This window comes from Macaca nemestrina, chromosome 19 (genome assembly GCF_043159975.1).
Source record: "Macaca nemestrina isolate mMacNem1 chromosome 19, mMacNem.hap1, whole genome shotgun sequence".
NCBI classification, from domain to species: domain Eukaryota; kingdom Metazoa; phylum Chordata; class Mammalia; order Primates; family Cercopithecidae; genus Macaca; species Macaca nemestrina.
This window is the reverse complement of record NC_092143.1, coordinates 54,855,334-54,879,346: the sequence shown is the minus strand read 5'-3', so window position 1 is coordinate 54,879,346 and position 24,013 is coordinate 54,855,334. Positions and strand designations below refer to the sequence as shown.

At 37.3% G+C, this 24,013-nt stretch overlaps 1 protein-coding gene across 13 annotated transcripts in view; it reads left to right on the top strand.

The window, feature by feature from the left end:
* Positions 1–24,013, top strand: part of LOC105498950 (KIAA1328 ortholog) — a 413,609-nt gene that overhangs the window by 339,610 nt on the left and 49,986 nt on the right. For 12 of the 13 annotated variants that reach the window (XM_071085777.1, XM_071085776.1, XM_011771353.3 and 9 more), the window contains one exon: positions 3,058–3,166. The exons of the other annotated variant lie outside the window; for it this stretch is intronic. In XM_071085777.1, coding sequence (XP_070941878.1) covers positions 3,058–3,166 — 109 coding nt within the window. The remainder of the gene's footprint in view (positions 1–3,057; positions 3,167–24,013) is intronic. 13 annotated transcript variants of the gene reach the window in all.

Genomic DNA, 24,013 nt, shown 5'->3' with positions numbered 1-24,013 from the left:
TTAGTCGCCCAGGCTGGAGTGCAATGGCGCGATCTCGGCTCACTGCAAGCTCCGCCTCCCGGGTTCACGCCATTCTCCTGCCTCAGCCTCCCGAGTAGCTGGGACTACAGGCGCCCGCCGCCTCGCCCGGCTAATTTTTTGCATTTTTTTTTAGTAGAGACGGGGTTTCACCGTGTTAGCCAGGATGGTCTCGATCTCCTGACCTTGTGATCCGCCCGCCTCGGCCTCCCAAAGTGCTGGGATTACAGGCGTGAGCCACCGCGCCCGGCCGGTTTTTTGTTGTTGTTGTTGTTGTTTTATCATTGTTGTTACTGTTTTATTTTTGAGTCCCTCTAAAATAATGCTTACAAGTTTGCCATACAGAGCCAAACTGACCTTGATTACATTCAAAATCCAGCTTTGCTCTTACCAGCTGGGTGATATTGGACATGCTTCTTGACCTTTTTACAATTTCTACTTCCTTATCTATAAAATAAGGATAATAATATAATTTAAAGACTGTTATAAAGATTAATGAGATACTGCATTTAAAGTGATTAGCAGGGTACAAGGACATAGGGATGTTCAATAAATATTTCCTGACTAAATGAAATATTTAGCCTTTAGGTTTTCAATTTAATGCTTTTGCTAACGTAAGTCTCTGTCTCCCATTTCATACTTGTCATTGTTTCCTATCAAAGAATCCTACCTCCTGCATCAAATGTTCCCCAAATCCTATAGCCAAATGTGAACTCTCCCATTTCTTAATTCCTCAGACTTTTCATAGTACTTATTACAGCAGCATAACATAATGGCCAAAGCTCTCGGTTCATCTTGGACATTGATACTAGCTCCATCACTTATAGCTCAGTGACCTTGGGCAGGTCACATAGGCTCTTTATTGCTTATTTTCCCTATCTGCAAATTTGTTATAAAGATATTATCACAAAAAGTTTTTATGAAAATAAAAAATAATTTCTAAAAAAGGTAAAACAATAGAGATAGAGAGGGGGGCTAGGACCAGACTAAGGCTGGGAGCAAGTATTACCTACAAATGGGCAAGAGGGAACCTTCTGAAGCAAGGAAATATTCTAAAACTGGATTTTAGAAAGAAATATGTAAGTACCATGCAAATTAAAAAAAAAAATGGCTTGTAGCCATGCTTTCATACCTATATAAAGTTACTATTTATCAAACTCTACAGTTAAAATGAGTAAATTTTATGATACTCAAATTATACCTCAATAAAACTTATATACACACTAAGCATATTGTATGTGTTAGCAGTTATTACCTTATACTGCCTTGTGTTATCTGTGGTTTTGGTTTTGTTTTTTTCTTGAGACAGTCTTGCTCTGTTGCCCAGGCTAGCGTGCAGTAGCATGACCATAGCTCACTGCAGCCTCAACCTCCTGGGCTCAAGGGATCCTCCTGCCTCAACCTCCTGAGTAGCTGGGACTAGGACTACAGGCACATGCCACCACACCTGGCTAATTTTATTTCATATAGAAACAGGATCTTGCTATGTTGCCCAGGCTGGTCTCCAACTCCTGGCCTGATCCTCCTGCCTTGGCCTCCCAAAGTGCTCGGATTACAGGTGTGAGTCACTGAGCCCATCCTCTGTGTCTCTTTATGTGATTGTCAAGAATGTCTTGTGTCCTTACTCTCATACCTTCCTTCCCCTCCCTATTAACTAAGCCTGAGCTTAATCCTGGCACTGGCCAGTATTAATATGTACTTGTTTGGGTTGAGGGTACCACAGATTTCTATATATAAAGAAGACTGAATTGTGCATTTAGAGGCTGGTCTTTTACATCTACACATAATAGATTAGTGGGACCCCATCTCTACAAAAATAAAAATAAAAAATTAGCCTGGCATGGTGGCACACATTTGTAGTCCCAGATACTCAAGAGGCTGAGGCAAGAGGATTACTTGGGCCCAGGAGGTCAAGGTTGCAGTGAGCTGTGATTGCAGCACTACACTCCAACCTAGTGATAGAGTGAGACCCTGTCTCAGTAAACAGACAAACAGAGTAGAGAATAGTTGACATAAAGAGTATAGGTTTTGAAGTCAAGGATAATGGTGATCATTTTGATGCTAATTGCTGTAGCCATAAGACTCTAGCCTTCTCTATGCCTGATGATTTCAGGTTGCACGCAACCTGTTGCCATTCCCAAAGTTAGCATACTGCACTCCTGGCATTTTAGGGTCTGGTATTCCCAGCACTCCAAAGTTTTGGTTATTTGAATACTCTCCCTTTTGTCAAAGAGTGGATCTTCCCAAATAACTTCATGCATCCCGGATAACAGTTTTCAAAGAACCAAAAGAAGAACTGTGAATGTGATTCTTATAGTCTTCCAAGATAAATATAGCGGTATTTATGTTGTTTAGAAACTAATAATAACTGAAAAATAAAATAAAAATAATATTTCTGTCCATACCATCTTTTTATTTTGCACTGCAGAAGAGAAAAGTAATTACAAATAAAACATTGCTTGTTGGAAAGGAATTGAGGCCAAGTCAGGCAGTTCCTGGGAAGATAAACTATTGCTTAGGAACTTTCCCATGGCACTCGAATGAATACTACTTGAGCATATCTTCCAATTAAGACATGTGTTTTAGCCAATGTTGAGTTCTCTAAAAGAAACTTTCCAGAGTTATATATATCTTGAAAGTGTTTTAAAGAGGATCAATGTAATTTGGAGGGTTTAGAGGTACAAAGTGCTGGAATCTTTCTTATGAAAGTTAAAGGGAACAAAATAAAACATCCCACCTCTTTGGGCATTTTCACAGTAAATCAAGATCAGCAGGGGTTTGCTAGGCAATCAGGTTTAAAAACAAAATCTCTGGTTAGTCTGTCACTGCACAAATATATTTTCTTGAAGTACATTATAGATTTCCCATGTTTACAAAACCGAAGAGAGTTTTTCATATGCCATTGTTACATTTCAGGGAAACAAGTGGCTTACCTTTGAAGCTTGGACATTCCTATAACGTCTTATATATTTACTGAGAATGAACTTTTCCATTTTCTTTTATCGAATGCCCAAATTATTTTCTTTATTGTTCATATAGGTACAATGACAGGAGTTAGAAAAGATGCGTCCACATCTCCTATGCCAACAGGAAGCCTAAAGGATTTTGTCACCACAACCTCACCATCATTACAGCATACCACCTCCCGGTGAGCTTCAGAGATTCTTTAGTTTTTAATATTCTCCCTATGAGAGTATTTTTTGAAGTTTATTTAATAGGGAATGGAAAAATCTTGACAACTCTTAGTGATTCTTTCTCAAGAGAGATCCTTCTTTTGAAGCATCTAGATTTGGCCAGTTTGAACCATATGGAGTCCTTTTCTTTATACATTCTCTTTGTTAGTTGATCATGGTAATGGGAAGGGCTTCCATAGAAACCTAAATAAAGCTAAACCTATCCTTCACCAGAAAGTCTCTTTAGCAGCAGGTCTTTTCCAGTTTATCACAGAGGAGTTATACACTTAGACTATAAGTTTAACTAGCTGAAATCATTGATATTGAACATGATAGTGGCTTTTGTACTAGTTAAAGGAATACCAACATTTACTTATACCAGACACATTTGAGGGGTTAAGCATTTGATCAGCCTTTTCTGGAGTCAGGGAAAGAAATGTATTATTTCAAATTTCTTATATCTGATAAACCAACTCCCACATTATGCAATTAAGGCTGAATATATAAACATCAATACCAAAAGGGCTTGGTTTATGTTTCCTCAGGGATATGATTGGTTTTAAGCACTTAAATTCATAGCAGCTTATCAAATGAATTGAATATAAATGTTAAGACTTAATTTGTAGTTAATTTAAAGTCCACTGGCTTTGCAAAGTAGAAATGCCCAAATTACAAGTCTCAAGTCTGATGATTTTAAAGATGTACTCTAAAATTTATTCTTTTGGTTTGAAGTAATTTCAAAAGGAAGAGAAAGATTATTTATTCCTCCTCTAAAAAGTTGTATTCCAGACCAGTGCCTATAGATATGCTGTTCCACCGAAGCCAAACCTAGGAAACAGTGTGTTCATCCTATTTTGGCTCTTTTTGTCATTCCTTTAATTCTGGAGCTGGAAATGTAAGCATCTTAAAGAACTTTTGAGAAATGACTCCAACACAAAAGATAATAACAGTAGCTGCCATCTATTAAGTATCTGCCATGTCCCCAGGACCTTGCCAAGCCCTTTATATGCATTGTCTGATTTAATCTTCACAACTTTATGAGGTGGTACTATTATCCCCATTTTTAGAATTAGGAAACTAAGTCTCAGAGACATTGAAAAACGGTCTAAGGTCACATAGCTAATAACGGGCAAAGCCAGCATTTCAGACTCCAAACCTTGTAATCTTAAATATTATAATAGTTGAGAATGACAACCTCTCTATTTTGGAGGCCACACACAATCAAAAAGAGAATTTAACTAGTTTGCCACATCCTTTCACTGTTGCTGCTTTTTTTTTTTTTTTTTTTTTTTTTTTTTTTTTTTTTTTTTTTTTTTTTTTGAGATGGAGTCTCGCTCTGTTACCAGGCTGGAGTACAGTGGTGCAATCTCAGCTCACTGCAACCTCCACCTCCCGGGTTCAAGCAATTCTTCTGCCTCAGCCTCCCAAGTAGCTGGGACTACAGGTGCCCATCACCATGCCCGGCTAATTTTTTTTTTTTTTTTTTTTAATAGGGACAGGGCTTCACCATGTTTGCCAGGATGGTCTCGATCTCTTGACCTCATGATCCACCCTCCTTGGGCTCCCAAAGTGCTGGGATTACAGGTGTGAGCCACCACGCCCGGCTGCTTTCTTTTATTTTTAACACTACTGTTTTTGGCATTCTGCCAAAGACCCACAGTAAGTTGTGACTCTGAAATGTTGATGGGGCTTCCTCTTTGGATCCCTTAACATTGTGGCTGAAAGCTTGTGCTCAGAGGGTCTCCATCCTAGCTCACCTTGAGGGATTCATTTGGAGGAATTAGAGGTAAAGAAGGAAGATTATCTGGATTTTCAATCTTAGTTAATTTTCCTGTTGTTAAAGATTAAAATGAGATCTTTAACACCACTTTAATATATTAATGTTTTTGATAGTTGCATTTCAGTTTAGAGGGAAGTATGAAAAAATGGAATACAATGTTTCCCCAGTAAGAGTTTTATAAAACATCCTCAGCACATACCTTTTGAATGGACCATATCAACATTGTAGAGTTTTACAAGCCCAGGTTAAAACTGCTGTGAAGAATCATATTTACAGACTTTAAAAAAGTATTATCTATTTGTCCTTAATACTGCAGATCAGCTAAATATAGATTCTCAGAAACTTCCTAGGTAATGAGCATTTGGATTAATAAAACAATGTGTAGCACACCAGATTTTATCCTTGGAAATGCATGATGGCATCATGTAAGTCTCTTATACGAAGTACAGAGTTAAAAAAAAAAAATTAGTACTATGAAAATCAGTTACCAAGAAGGCATAGTGGTGGCTTTCCAGATTTCAGAATCAGGATAATTTGAATTGTTTTTATTTCAAAGTGTAGAAAAGGCATTTTTTTAATAGACTACATATCAGTTACATGCAAACTCTTAATGTAAGAGAAGAGCCTATTGTTCTTTATCTCAACAAACCTTTGAAAGTACCAATGGGAACGAGAGTAAAAGCTCTTCCCCTGTCCACCTTAAATTCCAAGAATTTTCAAGACCTGCAAACAAGGATGGGGGTGAGACAGATGCCAGTGGGAGACAGGTTTTCCTTTGTTCTCTGAAAATACCTAGCAGAGTTCCATTTCATTCCATGTCCTGGTGAAAAAAACAGGTGTGGCAGAGTATCTTTCTCATTCACAGTGTTAGTTGTTAATTGTTCTCACTGCCGGCTGTCAATACTATGTAAAATTTTCATTCCCCATTCAAGATGGAAAAAGTTGTGCCTGAAAATGTTAACATTTGCATTTTTATTTGTTGATTTATTTAAAGGACAGCCTCTCCTACAGCAATCCATCACTTGGTGACACCCCAAATATGAATAATGTATTGTAGACTTGCAGTTACAATGTGTAATAAGTGCTAGAGACAGTAAAGGAATGTTAACTATGTTGCAAATGTAATATTTATTGACTCGTAAAGTTTATTGCTTTTAAGGTTCAATAATACTAACCATAAGACATTAATATCACTTATCCTGATTTTAGCTGGGCACCTTTGTATGTAGAAATATTCATCTATCTCATGCTAACAAAATAAATATGTAATTTACAGCATAAGCAAAGGGGGCGTTAGAGTTTTCTGTGCTGAAAGCTACAATGTTTCTTTCTCTCCATTTCACTTCTGGCTCTCCACACTGATCACACACTCCTAAGCTGCCTAAGAGAATAAGCACAGTGGTCATCTTGGCACAAGAGGGTGGTGAAGCTGAATTAAATGTACCATTCATTTCTGCTTGAATGGAACAAGCAATGCCCCACAGACCACTCCATCTGGAAAGAGGAGTGGAGGGGCTCTCTCCCTGTCATTCTGAACACCTCGGGGTAGGTGAGCCTTGGTTCTAAAAGAAAGTTAAATAAATACCTTTCCTAACAAATGAATGAGTCAGAGTTTACCAAGTCTACTTGATCCTTTAGTCTCCAGTGCGAAACCAGAGCTGGGTAAGTTACCATTTGCTCCTAAAATGAATGTGTTATGAGCACAGATATAACTGATAATTAACCATTTTGTGCCTTCCAGAATTAGGTGTGTCCATTGCCAACAATAAAGATCATACAGGAAATATCTAATACTCAAAGCAAAGAAGTAATGATAATTAGCAACCGTCAGCTGTAATTGTCATCTACATTAAGATGCAGAATTATGTATTTCTTTGTTATAAATAGCCTTTCTAATTGTACTTGATGTATGCCAATTTAATCAAAAAGTATACTTGCAACAGGCAGAATTTGCATTAATGTAGCTTTGGATCTTCAGGTCTTTTATTTCAAATTTGACTGGGAAAGAAGGCCTATTACAGCTGTATATCCTTTATATGTTGGTCTCTTTTTCTATTCAGGCATGTAGATCTGATACATTTTATATTAAAATGAAGATAGTATCTTCTGAGATTGCTCAATGCAACAGAAATCTTGTCACCTTTAAAAATATTGGTCAACTTTGTGTTTTTCGGTCATATGGTAACACCATGATTGTTGGACCCTGATAAACAGAGGCACACCAGGCCTACAGCAACAGGATTAGATTCTCAGTCCCTGAAGTAAAAAGTTACTAAGGTCACTTCTCTCTATTCTTCTATGACTTCTACAAACAGTTACCGCTGGTGCTCTCCCTGTGCCTTTGTGTGTCTGTGTGTAAGATGTGAAGAAAGAAAGGGAGATTTCACCAAATCATACCCAGCTAGTGAATTTTCAGAACTGGAACTGGAATTAGCCTATTTCTAGGATGTACTGTTCACTTTTTTAGCTATTTTTTTTTTAAAGATGAGTTTTTAATGACAACAGAAAAGTGTTAAAGGTTTTTGTTTTGTTTTACTTTGTTTTGTTCCTTTTTGAGTTACTGATGGGGAAAGGTGTTGATTTTGTGAAGCTTCTTTTTTCTTGACAGGATTTGGGGAATGCTTGAGTACGTACTTTGAGGGACTTGATAAATTATTTGGGGGCTTTTAAAAAATAGTTTATTTTTATTGATACATCATAATTATACATATTTATGAGGTTCATTGTGGTGTTTCAATACAGGCATATATTGTGTAATGATCAAATCAGAGAATCTGGCACATCTGTCGCCTCATACATTTATCATTTCTTTATGGTGAAAACATTCAAACTCCTCTCTTCTAATTATTTTGAAATAGATTAGGTTAGTGCAAAAGTAATTGTGGTTTTTTCCTATTAAATGTAATGGTAAAAACTGCAATTACTTTTGCATCAACCTAATGCAATGCAGTATTGTTAACCATAGTCACCCTTCTGCGTAATAGAACATTGCAACTTATTCCTCCTAACTGTAACTTTGTACCCAATGACCCCTCTCTCCCCGTGTCCTCACCTTCCACTCTTCCTAGCCTCTGGTAATCACTATCATACTCTCTACTTCCATGAGATCAACGTTTTTAGATCCTACATACAAGTGAGATTGCTTGTTGGAAAGCAATTGAGGCCAAGTCAACCAGTTCAATATTTGTTTCTTGTGCCTGGCTTATTTCAGTTAACATAAAATCCTTCAGGTTCATCTATGTTGCCACAAATGACAGGATTTCTTTCTTTTTTATGGCTGAATAGTAGTCACTGTGTATATATACCACATTTTCACTATCCATTCATCCATTTATGGACACTTAGGTTGATTCCATATCTTGGCTATTTTAAGTGCTTCAGTAAACATGGAGTGCAGATATCTCTTTGACATACTTGTTTCATTTCCTTTGGATATATACCCAGCAGTGGGACGGTTGGATCATATAGTAGTTCTTTTTGTAATTTTTTGAGGAACATCCATTCTATTTTTCATAATGGCTGTACTAATTTACATTCCAACCCAATAGTATACAAGAGTTTTCTTTCTCCAATCCTTGCCAACACTTGTCTTGTCCTTTTGGTAACAGCCATTCTGACCGGAGTAAAGTGATATTTCATTGTGGTTTTGATTTGTATTTTCCTGATGATTATTGATTTTGAGAATTCTTTCATGTACCCAGTAGCCATTTTTATGTTTTCCTTTGAGAAATGTCTATTCAGGTCTTTTACCTATTTTTTTACTCACTTTGTTTTCTTGCTATTGAGTTGTTTGAATTCCTTATATATTTTGCATAGTAACTCCTTATCAGATGGATAGTTTGCAAATATTTTCTCCCATTCTGCAGGTTGTCTCGTCACTCTGTTATTTGTGTCCTTTGCTGTGCAGAAGCTTTGATGTAATCCCACTTGTCTATTTTTGCTTTTGTTGCCTGTGCTTTTGAGGCTGTATCCAGGAAAGCATTTTCCTGACCAATGTCATGGAGCTTTTCCTTTTTGTTTTCTTCAAGTAGTTCCATAGTTTCAGGACTTACATTTAAGCCTTTATTCCATTTTGATTTGATTTTTTGTATTTGATGAGAGATAGGGGGTCTAGTTTCACTCTCTGCATGCCTGCGTGTGGATATCCAGTTTTCAAAGGACTGTCCTTTTTCCATTGTATGTTCTTCACACCTTTGTCAAATATCAGTTGGCTATAAGTACATAGATTTATTTCCATGTTACTATGTTAGTAGTTTAGTTTGAGTTTTTTTAAAAACTTTCCTTTGCTGTCAACCATATACTTAACGTGTTCTGAAAATTTTGCTGTAAGCTTATGCCTTGCTGAGCTTTCTATAGTACAGTTGCCTGTGCACAGCCATGCTCACAAGGCAGCTGTTTAAACACAGATGACTAGAAGGTGGCTTGTGTGATCTTTGGCCCACTGAGACTAAGAGCCAGGAACTAGGTTCAGAAGTATCTGAAACCTGGTACTCTACCAATCCCAGTCTGGAAGGAATCTTGTCTCTGTTGTGAATATAGTATTTATTTCTCTTTATTGTTATCTTAAGTAACTTAACATGAAAATCCAGTTGCTTCCAGCTCCAGATATGATGGCACAGCCTTTAAAGTACCAGAACAACTGATGGTGTTTTGTTCCTTTGCTGGGCCAGAAAGAGGATGTTCCTCTTCATTCTCTGTAGGTTATAAACAAAGGCTTTAGCCCAGTGAGCAGGTCAGACGCTATTTCGTTTCCCATATCACATTGCCAGTAACCATTCAAGCTGAAGAGAAGGGAAAATCATATAAATATGCTCTGCCTGATTGTAACAATGATCTATTTTATCTCAGCTACAGAATTCTGGATTGACAGCTGTGAGGGGATTCAAAAGCCACACACATGCACGCACACATACACACACACACACACACACACTCATTTTTATACTGGGAACAAAAATATAATACTGAAATTTATAATTGCCTGTTCACAATTCTTAGCATAGTACTTTAGCAATGGCAGAATGATTTTAGGTACATTATTTCATTTAAATTGCACCACAATCCTGTGAGGTAAGTAGTAATAGTATGCCATTTGACAATGAGGAGATAAGAACTAAAGGGACTGAGTAACTGACCAAGGTCACATAGTAGGAAGCAGAAAAGAAGACATGAATCTAGCTTTTCTAATCACAAATTTCAGAGTTTTTTCATTCTTCCACAGTGGCTGAAACTTGGATTTGATTCTGAAGTGTAAGCACTGAGCTGATAAAATTCCAATTTGGGGTAGGAATCAGACAAACTTACTTTAACATTGAAATTATTTTGTTTGTATAACTTGATAGAAAGAAACTTAGTTACACAGAGAAGTGGAGGGGTTGTGGTTCGATTATGCATAGCAGCCAAATTGCAATATTTACTTGCATTTGTGTCCAGAATCCTAACAGTAACAAAACCATTTTTTTAAATGAGTCTATCTTCTCACCTATACATTTACCTAAATGTTTTAAATACTCAGCCAGATTTTCTCATGTTCCTAGCAGAGGAAATGATCATGTGTTATCCTCCCAGCAGGAGAGAGGGATAAGCTAAACTAAGATCACAAACCTCTGCTGGGGTTTTCATAGTAGGTTTGAATAGCAGACCTCGCTGCGTGTATATAATAGAGCATATAAGTGATGACCCTATGTGATGATAGTGGCTATTATTCATTAAATGCCAGTTATATATCAGGTATTACATTGGGCATATACAGGTGTATCCATTTGTAATATATGTTCATACAAATTACATATTATTGTCAAGATTTTAATGACTGTTAAAGCTCAGCTTCAAAATATCAGATAGAATTTATTCTTATTTTTCCGAAATGACTTTTTAAAGTATGAGCTGTAAGGCTGAGAACCGTGATTTTAGCTTTCCTTGCCCTCAGAGTAACAGTGTATTCACTATACACAAAGTAACATTAACCATAACTTCTCTATTTTGAGTATCTTGTAAATAATAAAATTAAAACCAAATGAAATGATGCACATAAATTGATTATAGTAAAAAGGACTAATCTGGAAACTTCAGAAAATAATGTATTGAGCATGTAAAAGAAAATATGAAGCTATAAACTTGCCTGTCTACCATGTTTGACCAAGAGGGTAAAAAGCCCAGCCATTCAAAAGGATTTTCATTTAGTTGGGTTGATAACTTGGAATTCCAGGCCACTGCTGTACCACCAAGAACAATAGAATGCATGGAAATTCTTAGGTGTTTGATGAAAAGATATTGCTTTTAGTTAAGTCATGATATTGGGCTAATACTGTAATTCCCACTGTTAAAAGCCATTAATACAAGAATCCATTCCTCTTACACACAGTGGTTTATAGTGTGTAAGTTAGGAAAATAAAGACAAATAGGCTAGGTAGAAATAATAACGATGTAGCAAATTCCAAGAAGTGAATTCAGCTTGAAGGAGCTTGTCAAGACATTCTTACTATAGAAAGAATATATTGTACTTGGGAAAATGTACATTACAGCAGCTTATATTTGCTACTCATTCAGAATTCTACTCCTTGGCTTCAGGAAATCTTTCTAAAGACCTAAGTTCTGGGTGAGGAGGTTGTAATAGCTATTTTATTTTTCACACGATTTTTCAAATGTTCTACAACAATGTTATATTACTTCCATAAGTTTAGAAACAATGTTTAAAAAGAAGACGAAAGGAACACATTTATAGGAGACAAACACATTTCAAAATTTTACACTCAGTAGTTCCAAGTAGTTGCAAAAACCCTAAAGTTACTCTTGGCCCGTGTGACATAAATATCTTATTTCCTTTGTCAACCTAGCAATAGATGAGGATTATCCTTCCTTGTTGGGTCTTCTCCAGGGTACTGAACTCTGAAAACTGCTATGACTGGTGACATCTGTTCAGTATTGCCAGTTCCTGCTGTCATTTCACAGCTTTTAGCCTCATGAACTGCCATTTTAGAGTTGTTCATTTGGTCCAAGGTTATCAAATTCCCTTAATTTCAACTTTAAGAAATATTTTTTAATGGCTCTTCCTTAGGCACTTTAATGCTTTTGTAAGAATTATTTTATATGTTACCTAATGTAATCCTTACAATCACAAGAAAGTAAAGCTCCAAAAGACCATTACAGAACAATTAAAAGCCCAGTTGTAATAATTACAACTGTGTGGTTTATAGGCTTAGGTTTGAATGCTAGCTATGCGGTTCTGAACAAATCATTTAATTTAAGCTATAAAATGGGAGTAATATCTCCCTCATAGGCATGTCATGATGGTTAAGCAGGATAGTTTACGTAAAGTGCGTAGCACAGACCTGGCGCATGACTGAGCGCTCCATAAATAGTAGTTGTCATTATAGAACTTCCCGCGGTCACTCAAGCAATTAGGAGAAGCTGGGATTCAGACCTTGCTCGTGTGATTCCAAACTGTGAGTGTATCCCCTAACAAAGAGTTAGGAATTAGGGTTAGGTTCATCTGAGAGCTAGGCAGTTTGATTGTATTTTTTATATTGACCTTGCAAACATGCCTGTTACTTTACCTCCATATGCCTAATTCCTTATGTGAAAATATGAATATTAATAGCTGTTTTATAAATTTGCTCGGAGGATTAAATTTGACTGTGTATGCAAAGCCTTTAACTTGATGCTTGTCCATATTGAGCACTCAGTGTTAGGTTTCTTCTGTGCTCTGGGAAACAAGACTTCTTTGGGCATCTAAAACAATACATGTGAGTGATACTGGCCCCTCTGCCAAATGCCTTGAGTGACAGTGCCTCTGCCAAAATGTGGCTTAGAAGCAAGCCACATGTTTATGAATGACCCTGCATTCAAAGGATTTTCCTTATGCAATGTTGGCAAATTTTCCATTGTTTTGAGACTTCCCCTCCATTTGTTTTTCTTCTAAATAGAGGAGGGTAGGAAGTAAGATTCTTGTCTAGATGATAGGGTTAAGATTTTGTGTGTGTGTGTTTTTAGGATATCTGTTTCTAGGGTCACTCAAGGACTGACCGAAGTTACTGATAATTGTTTTTGTCCTCATAGTTAGCCATTTCATAAGATTCTGAAAGGATTTAATTCCCTTCAGAGCTGTGATTCTAAAATCTGTCTGCACATTGGAATCACTAGGAATCTTTAAAAAATACCTAGTTCTAGGTTTCATCCCAGATTCATTGAATCAGAATTGCCCATAATGGGCTCCAGTGGTGTGTATTTTTGATTTTTCAAAAAGACTGATGCACTTTGTCTAAAGACACATATTTGGAAGCCCCTGCTCTGGAACTGCACATCTCCTTACTTCTTAACCCAAGCACACCAACATTCTCCCTTTCTTTTTTCTGTCCCCTACCCAAGCCCAGGGCATCTTCTTTCTATTAGCAATTTTTATTAGTCATCATTATCCTCCTCCCAAGGGATTATCAAAATATATCAATAAGCCTGCAGTGAAAAAACTAAGAAGCCCTTAAAGAACTTGACTTATCAATTTAAATTGTTGAAATTGGGGATTAATTACTAAGACATATTGTTGGTGTCAGTCTTCTCTACAAAAAACTTGTATGGACCCATCATCTGTAAGGGAACCCTCAGCAAGGTTTAAGAGAAAATTTCCTAAGGAAACATTCCTGATACTTTCTACCTGTCTTTCTCATCTGTGCTTCATCTTTCTCCATAGTACTTAATCACTTTCTAATATGCCATGTAATTTACTAGTGTGTTTTATTTATTGTTTGTCTCTCCCCCTTCCTCTCCTGCCCCACAAAGGATGTGGACTTCATGAGCACAAGTATTTTTTTCTATTATTTTCTATTCTTTTCATCCCTGCAATAGAGCAGAGCCTGGCTCATAATAGACATTAAATAAATATTTGTTGGCTGGATGAATTAGTGAATGGTCGCAAACAAAGTGAATGTTTCTTTTTAACTTACCAATCCATGACATTCCAGTAGACATCTATTTTGCTTTATGTCTTCACCATATCTCCAAAAAATCCATTGTTTCTGCCCACCTTATGCATCTAGTTGTACTTCTTTTATGTCCCGGAACTTCCTTGCATTTTCTCCTATTTTAAGGTTTTTCCATTTTGTAAGGATTAGAAAACATCTTGGCTTTCAGGGTATTTCCAGACAGGATAATAGCAGATTTCCGAGTGTGAGCAGTGTCAACATGTTGTTTGCATTGGGAGTTAATTGCATAGATAATGTCGATATCAACGAGGATATCAGATATGCTTTGCTTAGCCATTCCATTATCTTATGTTCAGCCATATCAGCGAGCTTTTCCTAAACCTTTGCTTTGGTCTGCAGCTAGTTTATTGTTTGCATTTTCTCAAGTTAAAATCCTTGCATGTTGACAGGCAGCAGAGCTTAGAGGAAAGGGCATTAGAGTTAAAGGCCGAAGATCTGGATTTATCCTGCCTCCACAGCTTGCTAGCAGCAAAACTTTGAAAAAGTCCCTTCACGTGGAACCTAAGTTTTCCAGGCTTCTGTCCTGTCCGTCTGAACCTTACCCTTTGTTTAGATATAAAAATCAACACAAAAATAGGTACATCTGTCTCTTGATTTCAGAGTAATTTACACATTTGGAGAATAAAGTATGAAGAAATGAACATTTCCAAAAATAATTAAGTAATTTATTTCAGAATAACATTGTTTAAACTTCCCATTAAAAATGTTTGGGTTGGCCAAGCGTGGTGGCTCACGCCTGTAATCCCAGCACTTTGGGAGGCCGAGACAGGAAGATCACAAGGTCAGGGGATCAAGACCATCTGGCTAACATGGTGAAACCCCGTCTCTACTAAAAATACAAAAAATTAGCTGGGCGTGGTGGTGGGCACCTGTAGTCCCAGCTACTTGGAAGGCTGAGGCAGGAGAATGGCGTGAACCCAGGAGGCGGAGCTTTCAGTAAGCGGAGATCGCGCCACTGCACTCCAGCCTGGGGGACAGAGTGAGACTCTGTCTCAAAAAAAAAAAAAAAATTGGGTTTTGTGATGGTCAGTAGTTTAGAGACCCTGTGTCATTCACAGCATGTCATAGAGCAATTCCATGGGAAGCACTGCCCCGTTGACAAGGGACCCAGTACAATTTACGTGTCTTGAGATTATGGTCTGTGAACATACCGAAGGTTTACTTTTTAAATTTTAAACAAAATCATGTCTGGAAAACTTCAGATCTTACTATACGGAGGACACCAACCGAAAGACATAGAAAAAAGATAATACCCTTGAAGTTCAAATTGAAGTTTCAGTCACACTGAAAAACATGATCGTATATTAATATAGGCTACATGCTCTGCCTTGGGGAAGGAATGTTCAGAACTGTGCCTAATAGTATCAAGAATGCCACTGTGTAAATCAAAGACTATCAGCAAGACTACTTATAATGGAGAAGACATAGAATCAAGTAGTTAGTGCTAATTGGCTAATGTATCTTCAGCTCAGCTGGACATTTTTGTATACTCTGTTGATATATTTAAATATATAAACACATATATACCTATTGATATACACACACACACACACACACACTACTTTTAATATGTTTAACATTTTCATCTTAATGGGCTATGCCTTCCCCCAAAAGAAAAGACAGTCTGTTTTTCTCCTTTGGCTTACTTTTTCTTTATTTCTTGTGGGGAAATTCATTTTAGCATTTTATATTGTCCATAACTGTTTATGAGTTTAACCATAAAAATTATCGTTAAACAGTTATCTATGAAAGTTATTTGTTTAGTGGCATTCTTGATACTATTAGTCACAATTCTGAACATTCTTTCCCCAAGGCAAAGCATGTAGCTGACATTAATATACGGTCACATTTTTCAGTGTGACTGATGACCTCAATTTGGGCTTCAAGGGTGTCATTTTTTTTTTTTTTTTTTTTTAAGACAGGTTCTTGCTCTGTCCCCCAGGCTGGAGTGCAGTGGCACAATCTCACTGCAACCTCTACCTCCCAGGTTCAAGGGATTCTCCTGCCTCAGCCTCCTGAGTAGCTGGTATTACAGGTGTGTACCACTATGCCCACCTAATTTTTGTCTTTGTAAGCGTAAAAGGAGGCTGAGCGCAGTAGCTCATGCCTGTAATCTCAACACTTTGGGAGGCCAAGGAGAGCGGATCACTTGAACTCAGGAGTTTGAGACCAGCCTGGGCAACATAGTGAGACCTTGTTGCTACTAAAAATTTATAAAATTAGCCAGGCATGCTGGCGTGCGCCTGTAGCCCCAGCTACTCAGGAAGCTGAGGTGGGAGGATCACTTGAGCCCAGGAGTTAGAGGTGCAGTGAGCCACGATCACACCACTGCACTCCAGCCTGGGTGACAGAACGAAACACTATCTAAATAAATAAATAAATAGATAGATAAAGGGAAATTCATGAACATTGTTATTTTCATTAGGCTTAAGATTTCTGGATCTATGTTCTCACCAAATCATCTTTACTATGCCTTTTTAGAGGATATAAATTAACTTTTTGGTGTACAAATCCTAATGAAAGAAAGAATAATTACCCATGAAAGAAAGATTTCAAGTTGGTTTCAAAGCTCAATAGCAATTGGCCAACACATTTTCTATTTGCTTATTAAGGCTTTCATTGATTTTCTTGTTGTCATGGGTACATACTGAAAAAAGTATGACTATTACTGAGATTAAAAGCCTATCATCAGCCAGGCACGATGGCTCACACCTGTAATCCCAGTACTTTGGGAGGCCAAGGTGGGCGGATCACCTGAGGCCAGGAATTTGAGACCGCTCTGGCCAACATGGCAAAACCCAGTCTCTACTAAATTAGCTGGGTGTGGTGGTGGGCGCCTGTAGTTTTAGCTACTCAGGAGGCTGAGGCAGGAGAATCGCTTGAGGCCGGGAGGCAGAGATTGCAGTGAGCCAAGATCGTGCCACTATACTGCAGCCTGAGTGACAGAGTGAGACTCTGTCTCAAAAAAAAAAAAAAAAAAAAAAGTTTATTGTCATGTTGCTTGGAACCCATCCCCAAATCCTAATAAATTATCAACTAGGTTGGAACATAAGCCTCTTAGCAGACAAGGGGAGAGTGATTATTGTTGTACGTGAGAAGCTGTTTCTTCCTATGGGAAAGCTGGGAGATTCTGAGGTGGGTTGGGATTTGTATTAGAATAAGGACCCTGCATCAAGCTCTTCTCACCACATGGGCTACTTCAAACCCAGAGCCAATAATTAGAGTGAAAAAGGAAATTTCAAGCCCAATACCTGCACAGCAATATAGAAAGCAGACAAAACTTGTATACAGTTGCATGTCTTGTACAAGCCTTGTATACAGTTGTGTTTCTTAACATGCATGAATAATTCATCCTTTTACATTTTGACAGTTGAAAGATATTCTGGATTAATGCTCATATTAAATAGTAATATATAATAAGGAAGATAAGATAAAAGCCTTGCCAGGAGGATTTTTTTTAATGTTTTACTTTGAATAAATAAAGGGATGCTAGGAATTGTACCTCAGGGTTTTTCCCCCGCTTGGGCCCTGAGCAACCCTGATGAAGCATTTTTAAGAGCCAAGATGGAAGCCAATCCCTGCCTCAGAAAGGGCTGTTCAACTTGTTTCTTACCAGGGGCTATCTATTTCCTATGCCCTGGAAGATGTCTATCTTACAGAAGTCACCACAGTTATGTACTTAGTGCTTGGTGTAACCTAATGGAGTCTGGAAGCATCTGCCTGGGACACATGCCCTACCAGATACTGAATGGACTCACCACAAATGGTGTTTATAGAATATAAATGAGCTCCTTGGTATACAAATCCTAATGAAAGTAAGATAGATTACCCATGAAAGAAAGATTCCAAGGTGGTTTTGAAGCTCAAGAGCAATTGGCCTTGAGCTTCAAATGAAAGTATGGACTTTCACTCAAATGCATTTAAGTGTTCTCCATTAATGAAGTGATGCCGTCTTGGCAGAGATAGGCCTAAGTGCTGTGCCAGATAGCTCAGAGGGGAGTCCTTAGTCAGCATCCCTTCATTCCATCCAGCCTGGGTCTGCTGTCTTCACAGTCTGGCTCATGACTGAGAAACGTGCTTCCTCTAAAATAAAACTTCTCTCTAGACCAGTTCATAATGCCCCACAGCCAGCTCCTGTCTTCTGGGTGAAATAGACTAGTGGGGGAAGAACCAGATTCTGGTAAAAGCTGAAGTGATGCATCATCTCAGGAGTGGATCATAATTGTAATACAAACCACTGATAGCAAATGAACAGGATAGTTAGTGGCAGAACAAAGACTGGAACTGGCCTGAAACCACTGGAACAGTGGAACCTCTGTGGACAGTGGGAGGGTTAGGAGTCACTGGGAATTGCTGTGATGTTCCTGGAGGGGCCTCCTCAGCCAGGATTACAGTTTCCCTTTGTTCCTGCTTCAGCGCTGCTAAAGCTTCATCGCTTTTCCAGAACTGTCTCTTTCAGTAAGTTTATGCCTCACCACAGTCCTTGCCGCAGGTTTCCCTAATTCTTTTGTCTTTTTTCTTAGGATATAAATATTTTTGTGAACAGCAAAATGTTTCTACTGTTGTATCAATGTTAGGTCACATGGCATTGACTTTTATTCAAACCGAAAGATTTCACAGCAGGATTATAACATTATATCATTACTTCAGCAGTATCTTTTGTATCAATGTGAAAATTTTAATTTCACGCCCTGCAGACTTCACAGTCCTTTATGCTCTCTCTGTTCCTGTTGTTGCATGAAGAGTAAATCCCTGTATCGCATTCATTTCAGATTGAAAGAAAGTAAATTTGATCCGTTTGATATCTCTAGAGTTAAGTAAAAATCTGTTGGCAAAATCTGCTATTAAAGGAGGGAAAAAAAGAATTCTTTTCAGCTAATATGGCTTTCCATATGGGTGAGGATAGTCCCAAGGCTCAAAAGAAGAAAATGCCTCTCTGTTAACCATGGTTACTAGGACTGTTTCATTAGCACAGATTATCATACATTTCTTGATTGTAACACAAGATGTCCTCAAGTATTAGGTATAAAAAGTAGTCTCTCCTTCACACAACTATTTATTTGAAAGAGAGAATCTAATGTAGTAGGGAAAGCTATTAGTTTAAGGACAAGTCTAGAAAAGGTTAATAGCAAACATGGTGGGAAAAAAGTCAGACCTTCTTATTTAAATTGGATATTTGGTTAAAATAAATTATTTTTAAAATGAAATCAAATGCCTGTATACAGAGTTTTTCATATCAGAGGTTTAAGATGAAGATAGTATAGAATTCAAATTATAACTTAATACCATTTAACATTAATTTCTAAGAAGTATATTCATGTAGGCTTTACAAAAATTATGAAATAGTATATGGCCTATTACAAACTATTTCAAGTTTACTTTATTGCCACCAACTTCAGCCCATGGTCCCAAAGTTAGGTTTAAACTGCTGAATAAGAGTAATTAGCTATGGCATGGGCACCCAGCATTCACCTCATAAAACCAACTATAATCTCTCTTTAGAGGGCTATTTATAGGGGTTAGGGGAGGGTTTATTCAAGAATCTGTTTGCTAATGAGTTTTTAAGGAAACTGATACCAGTGATTTGTTAGCAATCACTTAAGCACTTATATTTCTTTGGGACAATTGCAGTGGTACTACAGACTTTTTTTAAGTAACATTTAAGTTACCTATAATCCTACCCCCCCACACTGTATATACTGTATCCACTGTATATACCACTGTTAATATTTTAGTATTTAGTATATTTCTTCCAGTTATTTTTTCTTTCACTTTGTATGCACTTCTCTTTCTTTAGATAAAGTTTTCCTAAATTGTGAAATATCTGGAAACTAAAAAAGCAAAAACCCTTCCTTATGTTTACCATTCTATGAATAAATAAAGAGGTAGGTAGGAATTCAGTATGCTAAATAAAATTGCCTGGATTGGCCTTTTCGCCAGATCTGTCTGGGTCTTTTTACTGCCAGAGCACTTGGGAGAAACTGCAGTTGGTCCCCCAGGGTTGAATTGTTGGAATGAGAATGTATGTGTTTCTCTCATAACTTACACGAGGAATACTATAATATGAATATATTTCCAATTGGATCTATACAGAAATTTAGTCTGTATTAAAAATCACTGCTATAAAATATGTACTATATTCTAAAAATGACTCCTACCTGTATTTTTGAGGTGAGAAAAATATATATTAAACTTAAATCAAGCAATTAGAATGAATTTCTTTGTAGAGGAAGAAATGGTTAAGTGCAATCTTTCTGGCTAGGAGTAATGCAGGACAAAGGCATTTCCTGGAGAATGCTACTCGAGTTTTCTGGTTGTCATTCTACTTTGTCAGTTTCCAGAAGCACAGGCAGCTTTGGCAAACCACATTTCTTCACCTTTCTGGGATCCAGAGTTTGAGCTAAGAAAGAAAGAAAGTTATTATTCTTTCTCTGAGCCTCTTGTGAGACACCAAAATAATGTTGGATTTTTATCTCAGCATACGCCATTTATTCATTCTTTATCTCTTTCCTTCAGTTTATCATTGATTTTGACCCAAACAAGGGATGCGAGGTTTAATTACTCTGCTGGCCCAGTGCCAACTATAATGAGCCAGGAGACCCTTGCCTCCCCATCGATCTTCATCAAATTAAGTTCTTCCTATTGACACCTCTTGTGTGTCAGTAACAAAGTCATTGGGCTTTTCCTTTTTATGAAAGTTTCAAATTCTTTCAAACTGGGATGGATAGTGAGTCTGTCTGGGTCTTTTTACTGCTGGAGCACTTGGGAGAAACCCTGCTTGGTCCCCAGTCTTGGTAATGCTCCATTAAAACTCTGGTTTCTTTCCCATCCATTCCTGCTTTATTCATTTCTTGTTTAACAACAATAAAAATATCTCTATGTGGCTACACTTGGTTTCTCTGTTGACTCCCATTCCCTTGCTCCCTGTCTGCTGAATCATTCTAATTTTCTTAACACCAGTAAAGCCTATGGAAGGAAATAGGGACAGTAAATCAGGTCTAGTTTCTTGCACTATTTTTTTTTAAAAACTTAACTTCTTTTATATATGTGCATTTAAACACTTCATTACATATGTTACATCATGTTTACCATATCCATTCACTGAAATACTACTGTTGTCAAAGTGGCAAGCAAGTAGCACTTTAGAGTCTTCTTTTACATGTGCCTACACTAATTCTTACTCTCTCCCTGTCATGAAGTATCCTGGGAATAACATTAGGTACCATCTAGTCACATCTTTTATCATATTTGAGTCAGAGGCATATTCCTTGGGAGAACATCCTGGTTACTGTAAAGCCAATCCATCATGGCTTGCATTCATAGTATATCAGCTGCTTCACTCACAGTCTTCCATTTTTCATTGAATAGGGAAGTTGGGTGACTGCCTTTTCCAGGAAACACACTGTATATGACTGACCTGTATATGGTTGATCTTATCTATCCCAAAAGGCTGGATGTTCCCCCATCTCTAATTTTCATCTGATGTACTAAGTGGAATCATATGTTAACCCAAACACACAGCTGTATCAAGAATTAAGGAAACAGTCCTTGAGTTCACAATCCTGACCAACTGTTTAAGTAATGGCTCTTCTGAGAGCCATCTATACTTATCAACAAAGGGGGTGAGCTCTTTATGTATTCACTAGTGTCTCTTTCATTATTTTGCCCTTTGGCAACCTCTGTCAACTTCCTTGTGACCAGAGGGCAGAGCACTATAATCTGCTGTATTAAATTGGATGAATCTCAGGTCTCTTCCGAAGAACTCTGGTTTCAGCTTGCTCACAAATCAGTTCTAGTCTCCCAGCTTCAACTGTGGTACTAAGGCCAAGCAAAACACCTTAACCTCCAAAACAGCTCGTCCTGTCCCCACTGAAACAGCCCTGAACACCTGGTTTTACTTACATCTAAAGATAAGTCTGTGGCACACACAAGAAATTTGTGTGTGTGTGTGTGTGTGTGTGTGTGTGGTGTGTGGAGGGGCAAGGGTGTTTCTTGTCTGCTGGGTTGTTCTCTGTGATAGGTTTGTGTTAAAAGTTATAAAGTCCATCTATCCATATTTTATTTCTCTTTGAAAGTGTAAAAATTGTAAAATAGAACACTGTCATTCTATTTTATAATCTTAAACTTCAAACAATGCACTCATGAATAATTTATGTTATGGAATGTGCTTTCAATAATGTGTAGCATAAAATGGAATGGATGTATATCCATATGCACCCTGAACTTTCTGAAGTGCACACTGATGAACAGAGTAACTACAATCATTTTGACCTGGTAGAATTTATAAGGCAGGCACTTCTTTCTCATGGTTTTGGTTTCTGCATTATGTTCTCCAACAGTCAGCTTACAGCTTTTCCTACTGGAGCCTAGCAAGTAATATTCTCTGACTCCAAGCTGTCCAACAGTGCTTGTCTCTCAATACAATCAAGGTTAGGGTCTGTAAATTTCACTTATCATACTGCCTTCCAGCCATACTAATTAGGCTTTAATTAACAATTAGGAGGAAGTTACAATTCCATAGAACATCTTATATTAAATGACCGTTATCTAACATCAAAATTTCACAAAACTTAAGATATCTTAAGTTTCCCAGTATTTGGAAGTACAGGCATGGAGATCAAAGGAGGTAATTTTTAAAAATACATCTGTAGCTTTAGCTGCACACAGGAAGAAAAGAAATAAATGAAAGGAAGAAAAATTCTTCTTAAATAATTTTATTTTTATAGCTGCACAAATTATCAAATTTGCCCAAATTTGCTTTTCATGTCAAAATACCTGAGATCAAAGGTTCATTGTTGCACAGTGACAGTCTTTCACCAAACCTCCCAAAGAACAACAAAAAAGCCAAGAGTAAGCATGCCATGAACCTTGATTGGTGGGCATTGTTGAAGAAGAGGATTGAGTAACTTTTGGAAAGTTATTTCTGTTAATGATAATATGTATGAAGACTTAACTTGGGACTAACAGCCAGGGGTGAAAAAGGATACAGGCCTACAGTCCCTCATCCAAAACTCTTGAAGCCAATCAGTTCTAGTCTCTAGTCTAATTTTGAAATATATTTCAGAATTCAATTTTTTAAAAGGCAACATTGTACATAAACCATATGAGGTACAGCATAATGTATGATTATTCATATTAAATGGAATAAACAAAGAATATAGTCTCATCAGTTCGGGTCAGATTTTGTCACCATGTAAATTTGAGTTAGGTCAAATGTTGCTACCAAAAAGGTTAAGAAAAAACTTTGAGACTCAGGAAAAACTTCTACAGTTTCAGAATTTCAGATGAATATTAACAACCCATTTAATCCTTGAACCACTCATGGACATTTTAATTTATTTATTCCTAGCCCAGGAATCTCCACAAAAATCTCCTTCCTTTCAAATCATTTCTTCATATTGTTCTCCTAGACAAAATGCTAGGCTACACAGATTATGGAAGGAACCTATTAAGGTTATTTCATGTCCAGCTGGGTTAAATACTCACTTGTGAGAAACAGAAAACTGAATTGTTTTCAAAATTATTGCCTTATTTAAAAAAGACAAATTCGTAGGGTATATTTTGTGAAAAGTGGGTTTCCTCACATCCCAGTCTCTCAACCAAGTACCCTCCTACACTTCTTGGATTTAATTACTCCTAGTTTCCCACATGTCCTTTCAGGGATACTTATGCATATACAGTCTTAGCTATATATATGAATGCATGTACCTCATTCTTTTAAATTGCTGCACAGTGTTCCATTATATGCATGTACCACAATGCAATTAACCAGTTGACTAGAATGGATATTTGAGTTATTTCCACTCTTTTGTGACTGCAAACACTGCTGCAATGAATATTCCTATATATATCATTTATACATGTGTGAGGATATCTGTAGGATAAATTCCTAAAAATGGAATTGTGGATCATAGATAAGTACATTTAAATTTTGATAGATATTGCCAGATTGTTTTAATAGAGGCCATACAACTCATGTATCATCTGCAATATTTGAAAGTGTCTATTTTCAGACACTTTTTACAATGTAATCAAAAAGTTTGGTACTTTGCCAGTCTGAAAAG